The 13882-nt window shown below is 42.9% G+C and overlaps 1 protein-coding gene across 1 annotated transcript in view; it reads right to left on the reverse strand.

Annotated features, from left to right (window-relative positions):
* NUP160 (nucleoporin 160) overlaps positions 1-13598 on the reverse strand; it is a 50821-nt gene extending 37223 nt beyond the window's left edge. Inside the window, exons 1-7 of the mRNA XM_047692169.1 lie at positions 13459-13598; positions 13079-13190; positions 8170-8380; positions 7389-7611; positions 5983-6061; positions 5367-5481; positions 3710-3868 (exon numbers count right to left, since the gene is read on the reverse strand). Coding sequence (XP_047548125.1) covers positions 3710-3868; positions 5367-5481; positions 5983-6061; positions 7389-7611; positions 8170-8380; positions 13079-13190; positions 13459-13558 — 999 coding nt within the window. The 5' untranslated portion in view covers positions 13559-13598. The remainder of the gene's footprint in view (positions 1-3709; positions 3869-5366; positions 5482-5982; positions 6062-7388; positions 7612-8169; positions 8381-13078; positions 13191-13458) is intronic.
* Between the last annotated feature and the right edge of the window lie 284 nt (positions 13599-13882).

The raw sequence follows: 13882 nt of genomic DNA on the forward strand, positions 1-13882 counted from the left end.
GCCAAAAAAGCTGATTTGATTTTAGGTTTCATTAATAGAACCGCAATGCTTAAAATGAAGGAGATAATAGTTTTGCTGAGTGCCGCCTTTGGCTCAGGTCATGATCTCGGGGTCCTGGGATCCAGCCCCAAATGGGGCTCCACAGTCAGCGGGGAATTTCTTTGTCCTTCTCCCTCTGCCATCTCCACTGCTCATGCTCTCTAAGAAATAAATAAAATCTTAAAAGAAAAAAAAAAGAAGTTCTGCTCAGTTTGACACTACTCCTACATACAATTCTGAATCTTTTAGAGGAGTGCTTCTCAAAACGTAGGCTACAGCTCTTTCAGGGCATCAGTGAGGCTGAAACCCTCTTCTTTAGAATTTTTTTCCTAAGTAATCTCTACATTCAATGTGGGGCTCAAACTCACCACCCCTGAGATCAAGAGTCGCATGCATCTATTCATTGAGCCAGCTAGCCACCCAGCCCCCACGTGAGGCTGAAAGTCTTTTTTCTTTTTTCAAGCTTTTCTTTATTTACTTGTTGGGGAGAGAGAGCGAGCGAGTGAGCATAAGCGGGGAGAGTGGCAGGCAGAGGGAGAAGCAGGCTTCCCATTGAGCACGGAACCCGACTTGGGATTCAATCCCAGGATGCTGGGATCACGGCCTGAGCTGAAGGCAGACCCTTAACTGACTGAGCCACCCAGGCATCCCTGAAAGTCTTTTCATAATATTATATTATCCTTTTTCACTGTGTTGTTATTTTTGCACTGATGATGCAAAAGCCTAAATAGAGAGTAAAATTATTGGTATTTTAACATGAATCAAGGCAATGGTACCAAACTGAACACTCTTTCATAATAAAAATACTCAATAAACTAGGAGTAGAAAGGAACTTCCTCAACATGATAAAGGGCACTTATGAAAAATTCACAACTAACACCATACTTGATGGTGAAACATTGAAATCTTTCTCCCCTAGAACAGCAACAAGACAAAGATATAAGCTCTCTTCCCACTGCTATGAATATTGTACTGGGGGATCTATCCACAGCAATTAAGAAAATAAAAAAGGTACTCAAATGACTCAAATGGAAAGGAAGTAATAAAACTGTTTGCAGATGAGGTTATCTTGTATATAAGACATTCTAAGGACTCCACTGTAATACTATTAGAACAGAAAAAAAAAATAGAAAAGGTTGCAAGATACAAAATCAATATATAAAAATCAACTGTATTGCTATAAACTTGCATTGTACAATCTGAGAATAAAATTGAGAAAATAATAATTTCATTTCAATAATTTCAATTACACTAGCAATAAAATACATGTAGCATGTAGACTAGGAATTAAATACCTAGGAATACACAGATCAAAAGAATTACAAAACTTATAGTCTGAAAACTACAGAACATTGTAAAAAGAAATTAAAGATCTAAATAAATAGAAAAGCATCCCCTGCTTATGGACCAAAAGACTTAATATTGCTAGGATGGCAATACTGTCCAATATAATCCATAGAATCAACATTATCTCTTTCAGAATCTGTCAAATAAGACATATATTGGTCTTTGTCCCAGTTTCTGATTCTGAGCTAAAAAAGCTTGTATTTGGGGTGCCTGGGTGGCTCAGTTGTTAAGCGTTTGTCTTTGGCTCAGGTCATGATCCCAGGGTCCTGGGACTGAGCCCCGCATCAGGCTCCCTACTCAGGTTGGAGCCTGCTTCTCCCTCTCCCACTCCCTCTGCTCATGTTCCCTCTTTTGCTGTGTCTCTGTCAAATAAATAAATAAAATCTTAAAAAAAAAAAGCTTGTATTTTCCTAAGTGATGGAAATGATAGGAGCATCTTATACAGAGCCCCCAAATCCCTTCAAATTTCCTGGGTGATGCCTTTTTTTTTTTTTAAAAGTAGGCTCCTCACCCAATATGGGGCTCCAACTCACCCAGAGATTAAGAGTCACATGTTCTACTGAATGATCCAGCCAGGCGCTCTGGAAACACCTTTTTTCTTTTTCTTTTTTTTTTTTTAAGATTTTATTTATTTATTTGACAGAGATCACAAGTAGGCAGAGAGAGAGAGAGGAGGAAGCAGGCTCTCCGCCGAACAGAGAGCCCAATGTGGGGCTCGATCCCAGGAGCCTGGGATCATGACCCAAGCCAAAGGCAGAGGCTTTAACCCACTGAGCCACCCAGGCACCCCAAGGAAACACCTTTTTTCTAATGAGGAGACACCTGGATAGCTTCAGGATAAGGGCTGGTCACCAGGGAAACCAAGCCATGATTAAAGTCTGGAACATTCAGCCCCAAGCCCATTTTCTGGGGAGGGGAGAGAGGCTAGAGATCAAGTTAATAATGGATCATGTCTATGTCATGATGCTTCCATAAAAATTCCTGAAGTACAATAAAGGGAAAGCTTCTAGACTTAATGGCCATGAACACAGCCATGTGCCAGGAGGGTGGCACGCCCCAACATGACAGGGACAGAGGCCCCTGTACTCAGGCCCCTTCTGGACTCATCCTCTATACTCCTTCTTCTAGTTGTTCATCTGTATCCTTCATCATACAGTAAACTGGCAAATGTTAGTTAGTATTTTCCGGAGTTCTGTGGGCTACTCCAGGAAACTGAGACCAAGGATAGGGTCATGGGATGAATCAAGAGCCCAAGGGATAAAGGGGCACCTGGGTGGATCAGCTGGTTGAATGTCTGACTCTTGGTTTCAGCTCAGGTCATGATCTCAGGGTTGTGAAATCGAGCCCTGCATTGGGCTCTGCACTCAGCAGGGAGTCTGTTTGGGATTCTTTCTCTCCCTTGACAGCCCCTTCCAACTTCTCTCAAATCATAAATAAATAAATCTTTAAAAAAAGAGCCAAAGGCGGTAAAAAGAGTATCCACATTTGGCTTAGAGTCTAGGTGCATGAGCAAGGTGAGGGCTTCCACACATAGGTAGAAGGGTGGGATGTATGGTGAGGGTATCCACACAGAGTAGCAGTCTATGTTGGTGATTAGAGCCCAAGGAGGGGAGGAAGGTGTCCCCTAAATGGGGGTGGCAGAGAATCAGACCAGATAAAGAAGGCATCCAGATGGAGGAGCAACCTGTAGTTGGGCATCAGAGCCCAAGAGAAGTGAAAGGGGCACCCAGATGGGTGCCCCCAGCACAGTGAGGAAAAACCCTACCTCACCGGAATGTTATCAGGATTAAATGGATATTATGTGTAAAGTATGTGAGCCCAGAGTAAGCACAATCCAAGCATTTGCTATTAATGTACTTAAGGGGCCTGGCATCATACCAAACAGAGTATCTGACAAATGGCTGTTTACTCTATGATTACACAGATGTATTATGCCCTAAATACCTCATCTATATACAACAACTAGTGTCTGGAAGATAAGCAAAATTATTTCTAAAAATTTACTTCCCTCCAACCACTTAGTAATACCTACCTCCCTTTCATAACTCCATTTTTCCACCCAGACATCCAAATTGGCTCTTTCTTGTTCAGCTTTGGTTAACTTTTTCTTTTACATGTCTTTAAACTTTCTATTCCCTTTAATCCTAACTTCTTCAAGATCTTTAAATTCACATGTTAGCACAAAACCCATCATCTCCATGGAAACACCACTTGAAACACCTACGCTGGTATGAAGAGCTTAAACAGACTCAATGAATCTATAGCTCCCTCCCCATATTGGTACCTAATGCATAGCTTGACGGAGGTCTCATTTATTTCCTACCTGTCCTTGTTTGGGCGCATGCATGTACACCCCTATGTAGAGTCCCATGGAAGGAGAGTAAGCAAGTCGTAGTTTATGTCCAGTCCCAGCAACGAGCCGAAGGTCTTTAAATGTGGGAACATACTCCAGCATGTCAGCTGCCATCAGGCACATCTGGTCCTGCCCAAGATGAATCAACAAGTACATGTCAAAGAAAATCCAAGCTAGAAAAACAAACTCCTTCCCTTTCAAAAGGAGGTACATCCATTACATCTACCACTCTTTCTCTTTTATCTGCTGAAGGACACAACAGGTTTTTTGTTTTGTTTCATTTTGTTTTTTTTAAAGACTGAGATGAAAATATCTATTCAGTCTGATAAATAAAGCCATCAACTGTTTTATGAATCTTAAAAACTACTTTATTGGGCAAACCATTCGGGACCCCTCTCTCTCTAGAGAGCTTCTTTTTCTTACCTTTTTGTTCTTACCTTCACTTAATAAACTTTCACTTCACATTTTTTTTTTTAAAGATTTTATTTATTTATTTGACAGAGAGAGATCACAAGTAGGCAGAGAGGCAGGCAGAAAGAGAGGAAGGGAAGCAGGCTCCCCGCTGAGCAGAGAGCCCGACGTGGGACTCGATCCCAGGACCCTGAGATCATGACCTGAGCCGAAGGCAGCGGCTTAACCCACTGAGCCACCCAGGTGCCCCTTTCACTTCACATTTAAAAAAAAAACAATAAACAAAACTATCTTATCAACCTATATTTAAAAAACACATTTGAGGGGGCGCCTGGGTGGCTCAGTGGGGTAAGGCCTCTGCCTTCAGTGCCGGTCGTGTCCTGGGATCGAGCCCCGCATACAGCTCTCTGCTCAGCGGGGAGCCTGCTTCTCTCTCTCTCTCTCTCTGCCTACTTGTGATCTGTCAAATAAATAAATAAAATCTTAAAAAAAAAAAACCCAACACATTTAATCCTTTTTTTTTTTTTAAAGATTTTATTTATTTGACAGACGGAGATCACAAACAGGCAGAGAGGCAGGCAGAGAGAGAGAGAGGGAAGCAGGCTCCCCAGCGAGCAGAGAGCCTGATATGGGCCAGGACTCTGAGACCATGACCTGAGTGGAAGGCAGAGGCTTTGACCCACTGAGCCACCCAGGCGCCCCATGATCCTTTTTTAAAAACATTTTTTCCTCTTAAGTGAAGAGCATTCTCTGCACTATTTTAATTCTATAGGATTCATAATTTATTATTATTATTTATTATTATTATTATTATTTTTTAAAGATTTTATTTATTTATTTGACAGACAGAGATCACAAGTAGGTAGAGAGACAGGCAGAGAGAGAGGGGGAAGCAGGCTCCCCGCAGAGCAGAGAGCCTGATGCGGGGCTCGATCCCAGGACTCTGGGATCATGACCTGAGCCGAAGGCAGAGGCTTTAACCCACTGAGCCACCCAGGCGCCCCTAGGATTCATAATTTAAAAGAGAGAGAGAGCTATATATATACATAGAAATGTGTGAAAAATAAAACTAAATGGAACTGAGTCTAGAAATGGCCTGTGATTTCCAAACTAAGTGATCTTAATGATCTTTGAGAGAAACAGCAAAATTGCTTTCAATTTTCTTACAATTCACAGTCCTATTTTAATTTATATTAACTATAAATGTAGCACTTACCTTGTAAGACCACATTCGTAGTTTATGATCCTGGCACAGAGCAAAGATGAAGGCATCGTGCTCAACGCAATGAACAGCAAGAGCAAAGGGACGATCGGAAAGCCCCTGGTCACCTCTAAAAACATAAGGCCCAATTTTGGGGTTTCAGTGTTATAAATATTGGATTAGAATTTGTAATTAAAAAGATAAAACAAAGTTATAAATGTACCCTCTTAAAAGAAGGAGCCAAGAATTTATATACTGGTATAAGATAATTGTATTTTCCAGTGATTTACAATCAATCACTATGATACATTTTAAGGCTCTACATAAGACAGGAATAGAGTTCTAATCATCAAAAATTTCCCACTTCTAGTATTCTATAAAATCAGATTTGGTAAGTCAGGGAAGAGCACTGAATGGAATATTGTGAGAATATTTACAGAAAATCACGTTCTGCAATCAAGGTGTCCAAGATATGGCTCTCCTCTGATAGAATGTGATGTTTTACAGACTCTTCTCCTTTTCAGTATAATGCTTATCTGCCTTAGAGTAAGACTGGAATTACTAATAGGTGCTGACCAGTGCAAGAATTACATTCTTGGGCCCTCTGATTTACCCACTAGACCGCACTTACCTGATGGCTGTTGGCATCCAGCCTATAAGCAGTCGTTGCATTACTGAACTTTGTTTCAGCTCCACAACTGACACCGTCCCTATGAGATTGAGAACAGACCAATGAGATCCAAGGCACCTCTGGATCAGACTCAGAGAAACCTAACAACAAGGATGCAGCCATGAATAAGGTCCTTATAACAGGTGACAGGTTTCTACATTTCTATACGAAGAAGTTTTAGGATGCAGCCTATCCAGATACATACCACTTAAAATACTTGGAATCATTCTTGGATCAATAAAAATGGTACTAACACATTCCTAGGGAAAACTTCTGCCATTTACCAATAGTAACCCTATTGGTGCTCAGAACATTCATTCTTTCCAAAACAATCACTGGTTTCCTTTCGCATGGGAGGCACAGTTCCAGATGCTGAAGATGTAGCAGTAAACAAAATATAAAAAAATACCTGTCCTCATGGAATTTATATTCCACAGGGAGAAGGGCAGAAGCTGAAACATTAAACTATATTAAGCAGAATGGTAATAGGTGAAAACAGAAAGGGTACAGTGAATGCTGTGTTGGGGGTGGTGCATTTGTACATGCAGTTTTGAAAAGGGTGGTCAGGGAAGGCCTCACACTGATGGATCATTGAGTAAAGACCCAGAGGAGTTGAGGGAATGAGCCAAGTTAGTGGCTGGAGAAAGACTATCTCAGGCAAAAGCCCTGACGTGGGAGTGTGCCCAGTATGTTCAAGGAACTTCAAGAAGGCAGGAGACTGGTGCATAGAAGTGAAGGGGGTTGGGTGGGGAAGAAGCTGAGGTTAGAGAAGCAGCAGGGGGTCACTGTAAGATAATGTAAGGACTATGGGTTTATTCAGAATCATCTGAAGAACAAACCCTCACCCGAGGGCTTTGAGCAATGGAGTGACATGGTTCTACTGAGGTTTTAAATGTTACAGTCTGTCCTAGAAGTCTCTGTAGAGAGGTTAAGGGGAGCTCTGAGAGGTACTTAGGAAGCTAATGCAGTAATCCAGGCAAGAGACAATGGTGACTTGGAGGAGGTTATCAGCAGCTGAACTTCCTTGCATCAATTAATTTATTTTAATTATAGAACCTTAACCTGAAGGTAGATAAGCAGTCAACACCTCTCTACTATAGACCTTAGAATAGGCTATCTTGTAGTCATCTGACTTCCCACACTCCAAAAAGGTTTACAATTCCTCAGCCACTGTATAAAATCCTACTTTCTCAGGAAAAAGAAAAAAACAGTAAAAGTATTACAGACTCCTTAGGCAAGCAACACTGAATGATCATTTCGGGGGTAGAGAAACAGTTCTTGCCGTGCGTGATGGGTAGAGACTTCTAAGGTTTTAGTGCCAACATTCCTTGTTTAAAGTTAAATCCAAGTTCGGTTCCCATTCTTACCAGGTATGTCATAAGGAGGTAGTTTAAGAACAAAGATTCCCCCAGAAGCAGATGGCAGAGCAAACAGAGCCTCCCCATCATTGCTAAGCCAGGCTGCTGAGGTGGTAGAATTAGGGGAGAGTCCAGGTACAGCTGGAATTAATTGAGAGTTGCAAGGATCCCTGAAATCAACTTTGCCAATGTCAGTAAATATGGACTGCATCTGACTTTCAATTACCAACTCCTGTGGAGTAATGAAAAAGAAACACCTGTTAAATCAAAATAAGCTGAATTTTGCTCAGTTCCTTTCAATTGCTATAAAAACTTTTTTTTTTTTTAAAGATTTTATTTATTTGAGAGAGAGAGAGCGAGCGCGCGAGAGAGGGAGGAGCGAGCTCGTAAGCTCAAGCAGGAGCAGGGGGAGGGGCAGAGGGAAACAGAGAAGCAGACTCAGACTCCCCAGTGAGGGAGAAGCCTGAGGCAGGGCTTAATCCCAGGATCCCGAGATCAGGACCTGAGCCAAAGTCAGATGCTTAATCGACTGAGCCACCCAGGCGCCCCTACAAAAGTCTTTAAAGTAAAAATGACGGATCCTAAAAGGAAAGTGATTTTTTTAGATAAAAATTATTTCTTCAACTTAAAAATATGTCTGATCATTTTAAATAGTAACTATCAAAGTACGCCTGGTGAGAGGTAACAAATCCCATTTTCCTTCAATTTCTAAAGGACACTGCTCCAACATTAAATTTCTGATAGCCAAGGTAGTCTGAGAAGTAAGGGATATTACCCTTAACCAACTTACACTCCTATACATCCGGGAAGGGTGTGGTAAAAGTAATCTGTGCACTGTTTGATTGGTTAATATCAAGATTATCACATGATTTTGAGTCTCAGAGACATGAACCCCTCCAGGTAAGACGATGCAATTTTGGAATTTGAGGCGAACTGTATTATTCAACAGATTTACGTCCAGTGACTCTTCCACCAGCTCCAATGTATCTCCAGAGGTCTTCCTATTAAAAAAGAAACATTTGTTTACAAAGTTTATGCTTTTCTTTCTAATTGACTCTTGCTTTGAAATATAGGGGAATAGTTTCCAAGTGAATTTTCCCAATTTGAAGAATTTGGGTAAACAAATTCAGATCAATTTTACAATCCAAACCATCACAATATGTTCATTTATAAAACACAGCACAATATAAAATTCAAATCTTATTATATGATTCTCTGTTCAATGGAGGCATTTCCAAACTCGATGACCCGTTAATTTAGAACAATGATATTCAACACAATTGAGCTCCACTATAAAGACAATTCACACCACATCCCCCATTACTTGCAGTGGAATGTGGCCTCCACTATTAGTACCACAGCATCATACTATAGTGACCTTAATAAATGTGACTATTTCCCTTTTTGTGACTAGCTCCTGCTTGGCGGGATGCAGGGCAGACTTCTTCAGGCGCATCTCTGCCATATGGTAGCCTTGGATCATAGAAAACACCATGCTGGGAAAGCCCTAACTTCTCATCACCCATTTACCATACCGCCTGCATCTGCCCCCAAAGAGCAAGTCTCCTTCCAGTAATTCAAGGGCAATCTCTAACTTTCCCAAGTATATCCCTCCTGCGTCCATCTCTCCTTCTTCCAAAGCCTTCTCTCCACATTCAGATACGCTCTTCCCTGGCCTCTCTCTTTCCGTCACCCTGTTCCTGCCTTCATCTGGCCATTCCAATTTCTCCTTCCCCCTCCATGGCCGCATCTTGTTTATTTCCTCAACTCCCTCATACTCTTCAACCTGCCCTCTTCTCACCAAGGTCGCCACACCAATTCCAACCAATGGATTCCTCAGTTCTGCTCTTATACTTGACTTCTTTGCAGCATTCCACACACTTGACCATGTTGTCCTGAAAAGTCTTTCTTGACTTCTATGATACCACCCTCTTCTGGTTTTATTCCTCCATCTCTAGGTACCCCTTCTCTTCTTTGACCAGGTGCCTACTTTTTATTTCTCAAACCCCAATCCTGGGTCATCTTACCTGCTCACTGTACACATTCTCCTGAAGCACATCTTATCCACTCCCAAAGTTGTATGTGCCATGTGAATTCTTTTTTTTTTTTTTTGAGACCTGTTCTGTTCTCACAATTCCTGTCCTCTTCTTCTCTCCAGAGCTCAGCCACTTCGGGTGTTTGTACCACAATAGAAGCAGTTTCCCACAAGGTCACCAATGATCTCCACCGTTCAAAGGTCTATTTTCACTTCTCTAACTTACATGCAGTATTTAACCGTTTTTCATTCTTCTTCTCCTTGAAATATTTCCGTTAGTTTCTGGGATACCACTCTCTTTTTCCTTCAACTCTTTACTTCCCTAGCTATTCCTTCCCAGTCTCCTTATCTTCCTAAATATTGGAGTGCCCCAGTGGTTAGTCCTCAGACCTCTTTTCTCTCATCCTCACAAGTTTTCAACAGAGGGCTCTTCTAGCCTACTCCCTAAGGACATTTAACAGTTACGTGGAGATATTTTTGCTTGTCACAACTGGGAAGGGGATGCTATTGGTCTGAAGTGGGTAGAGACCAGGGATGCTGCTCAATATCCTACAATGTATAGGACAGCCCCCCACAACGAAGACTTTTCTGGCCCCAAATGCCAACAGAGCAGGTGATCTCATTCAGTGTAACAGCTTTAAATGCCATCTAATGCCAGCAATTTCCAAATCTGTAGCTTCAGCCCAAACTTTCCAATGTACTGGCTACTGCTTTAACACTTCCATTTGGATATCTAACAGGGATTTCAAATGAAAACTGTCCAAAACAGAATGCCTAGACTCGCAAACCTGAAAAACACCTGGTCACCTGCACTCTTTTCCAACTCAATTATTGGCATCTCTGTAACTTCCAGTTGCTCAAGCCAAAAATCTTGAGGTCACCCTTGACTCTTCTCTTTCTGTATACTCTAATCTGATCTGGTAGTAATTCTATCAAACTCATCTTTTTTCTTTCTAAAGACTTTATTTATTTGTTTGAGAGAGAGAGCATGCATGTGCACGAAAGCCAAGTGAGGGGCAGAGGGAGAAGCAGGCTCTCTGCTGAGCAGGGAGCCCAACTTGGAGCTCTATCCCAGGACCCCAACGAGGGGATTGATCCTGGGGCCCCGGGATCATGATCTGAGCCAAAGGCAGATGCTTAACCAACTGAGCCACCCAGGTGCCCCCTAACAAAGTCTTCTTTAAAACATATCCACAATCAGAATATTTCTCACTGCCTCTACTAATACCTCCCTGGTCTAAGCTGCCATCATCTCTTGTCTGAAATGTGGCACCAACCTCCTTCAGTCTCCCTGCTCCCAAACTTTCCCGGCCATATGCTGTTCTCACCACAGCAGCCATAGCAATCCGCTAAAAACACAACTTAGATCATGTCATTCCTCCACTTAAAACTCTTCAATGGCTTCTTGCCATCTAACTCTGTAAAAGTCAAAGCCTTAAAATCACCAACAAAACCCTGATTTGACCCTTGGCTACTTTATTATAATCTATCCTTTGATCACTCAGGTGCAGACTCCTGCTGGCCCCTTGCCATTCTTCAACATAACAAACAAGCTCCTGTCTCAAGGTTCTTTGCATTTTGGTTCCTTTTTCTTGGAAGGTTCTACCTGAAAATCTTATTCCCCAGATTACTTCCTCTGCTCAAATGCCAACTTATCACTGGGTCTTTCCCAAATAAAAGATCAACTCCTGCAGGCATCCCCCTTCCCTTCCATCCCTGTTCTCTATTCCACTTATCACTGCACAAACTTACTTATTTTGGGGGATTCCTCTCGTTTACTGACTATCTGCCTCCTCGAGGGCAGGGAATTTGTTTTGTTCCCTACTGTATTCTCAGTCCCTAAACACTGACTAGAACATATTAGGCACTAAAAAGTATTTTTTTTTTTTTTTAGATTTTATTTATTTATTTGAGAGACAGAGAGAGAGAAAGAGCATGAGAGGGGAGAAAGTCAGAGGGCGATGCGGACTCCCTGTGGAGCCGGGAGCCCAATGTGGGATTCAATCCTGGGACTCCAGGATCATAACCAGAGTTGAAAGCAGCTGTTTAATCAACTGAGCCAACCAGGCGCCCTAAAAAGTATTTCTTAAATGAGATTTGTATGTCTAACTAAGTCTCTCTTCTGAGACTTGGACCTATAAATTTCAATGCCTACATGACATTTCTGAGGGGCTGCTATAATGGATACTTCAAATTTAATATATCTGAAATAATTATTCACATTTCTCCAAAATCCATCTTCTGTCTTCTGTATATTAATGAAATGCAACCCTGCCACTCAATATCTTGTTAGTGATACCAGAAACCAGAGAACTGTCTTTGCTCCCTCCATTTCCCTTCCCATCTTTTACCCCACGTTCAGTCTATCACCAAGCCCTAGTAAAGCTACCTACTAAATGCATCTTAAATCCATCAATTTCTCCTTTCCTAACTACTCCCACAATTGAACCACCAGCATCTCTTACTCGGTAAGAGCAAGAACAAAATCTTTTTTTTGTATAATATCTATCTAACCCAAATTCATTTTCCATGAAATTTGGTTTATGCTAGTAAAGAGTTAGTAACTCTTCTTTTTTTTTTTTGAAGATTTTATTATTTGACAGACAGAGATCACTAGTAGGCAGAGAGGCAGGCAGAGAGAGAGAAGGAAGCAGGCTCCCCGCTGAGCAGAGAGCCCTGATGTGGGGCTCCATCCCAGGACCCTGAGATTATGACCTGAGCCGAAGGCAGAGGCTTTAACCCACTCAGCCACCCAGGCGCCCCAAGAGTTAGTAACTCTTTAAGACCCTTCAATGGTTATTCAGTGTACTTGGGGAAAAAAATCCAAAGTCCTTAGGAAGGATCTGAGTTCTGCTTACCACCCCTGCCATCCCCCAGGCTCAGCATTTCTCACATCACTTTCCATTTCACCCACTGCACTTAAACACACAGACTTCCAGTCAGTTCCTCAAATCTGCCCAGGTCTTTCTATCTCACAGATTTTGCATATGGTGATCCTATATGCGGACCGCTCTCTCTCCAACCACCTGCCTCGGCAACTTTTCATCCTACAGATCTCAGATTAAATGTGATATCGGTGAAGACCTTCCCTGTCCCACCAATAACACTGGTCCTCTCATAAACCTCTCACAGCCCCTATACTTTTCCTCTGAGCCAAGTATGAAAACTTTATGTTTATACACCGATGTTGTCCCTTTCGTGATTTTTTTCCTTCATAAAATTGCCCCATGAAAGATGGCTCCATATCTATTGTCAGACAGCTACAACATCTTCCACGATGGAAACAGTGGTTGTTTTTGTTCACCACTTCATCTCTAGTAAACTCGGCAGAGTGCCTGACATGAAGAAGCTCAAATGTATACCAAGAATGGAAGAAGCTGTAAAACACAATGAGAACACATTGAGTTCAAGTTTAAAACTCGTCTTGGGGGCTTTATCCCATAAGCTTCATTTCCTCTGCTTTTAGTGCTACCTGGAAGGGCACCTCTCCTAGAACTTTGTGTCTCCTTAATTTTCTCCTGATTCAGAAATCAAGAGAAAACAGTGTTTCTTTTTTCCTGACTGTCCATTACTGCCTTAGAGAAGGACAATCTGACCAAGAGCCGCGAAAATTCAAGCCAAACAATCCGACCTCCCAGCGGGGTTCGGCGAACACAGCACTTACCAATGAATGAACCTGTTTCTGGTGACGGAGAACAACTTGCCACTTTCCATATAGTAGAAGCCTCCCGCGCTCTCACCGTATTTCACGGCTCCAGCCAAGGCATTTGCAGTCCCTGCAAAAGGAGAGTGGTCAGCCTGCATACCTGGTTCTCTCGGGATGACAGAGACTGAGGGCGCTGAGAAAGCAGAGGGTGACGACTGACAATCCACACGAAGAGAAAGGGAAGAAAGCAGGACGAAGTAGGACACTACGGAAGCTATGATCCCAAGGCTACAGGCATGTGGACTAAAGGAGTATGAACCCGGGGTCAGAGATTTAAGGACCCATGAGCGGAGCCCGAGGGGAAGGATCGGATCGCGTCTTCTTGGCTGCTTTCGTACCGATGCCGGAAACTGTGAATTCCCGAAAGTGTCTCGGCCTCTCGCGCTCAGCACCGCTGAGCTCCACGAAGCTCCGTTCCAGGGCTCCCGCCGCCGCCATCTTCCCGCCGCCGCCGCAAGGCCCGACGGGACGCGAGCTAGGCCGGGCGGCCGTCGTCACTTCCGGGGGCGGGGCGGATGGAGTTGTGGACTGGTGAGGAAGCCTGCGGAGAAGGAGGGTACGATTGACTCTTCGTTGCGAGGCTTCCAGTCAGTTGGTTGGAGAACGAGAGTGGACAGGGAGGAAGCCAGAAGACAAAGGGGCAAGGGGAACCGACTCTGCTTGCGGGAACTTTAGCCTGGCCGGCTGGGACATCCCCTCAAGGGGCGGTACCCTTTTCCCGGCGTCCTCCGGGCTGGGGGCGGGGCCAGGTTTGTTTCCATT

The sequence above is a fragment of the Lutra lutra genome, chromosome 10 (genome assembly GCF_902655055.1).
Source record: "Lutra lutra chromosome 10, mLutLut1.2, whole genome shotgun sequence".
NCBI lineage: Eukaryota > Metazoa > Chordata > Mammalia > Carnivora > Mustelidae > Lutra > Lutra lutra.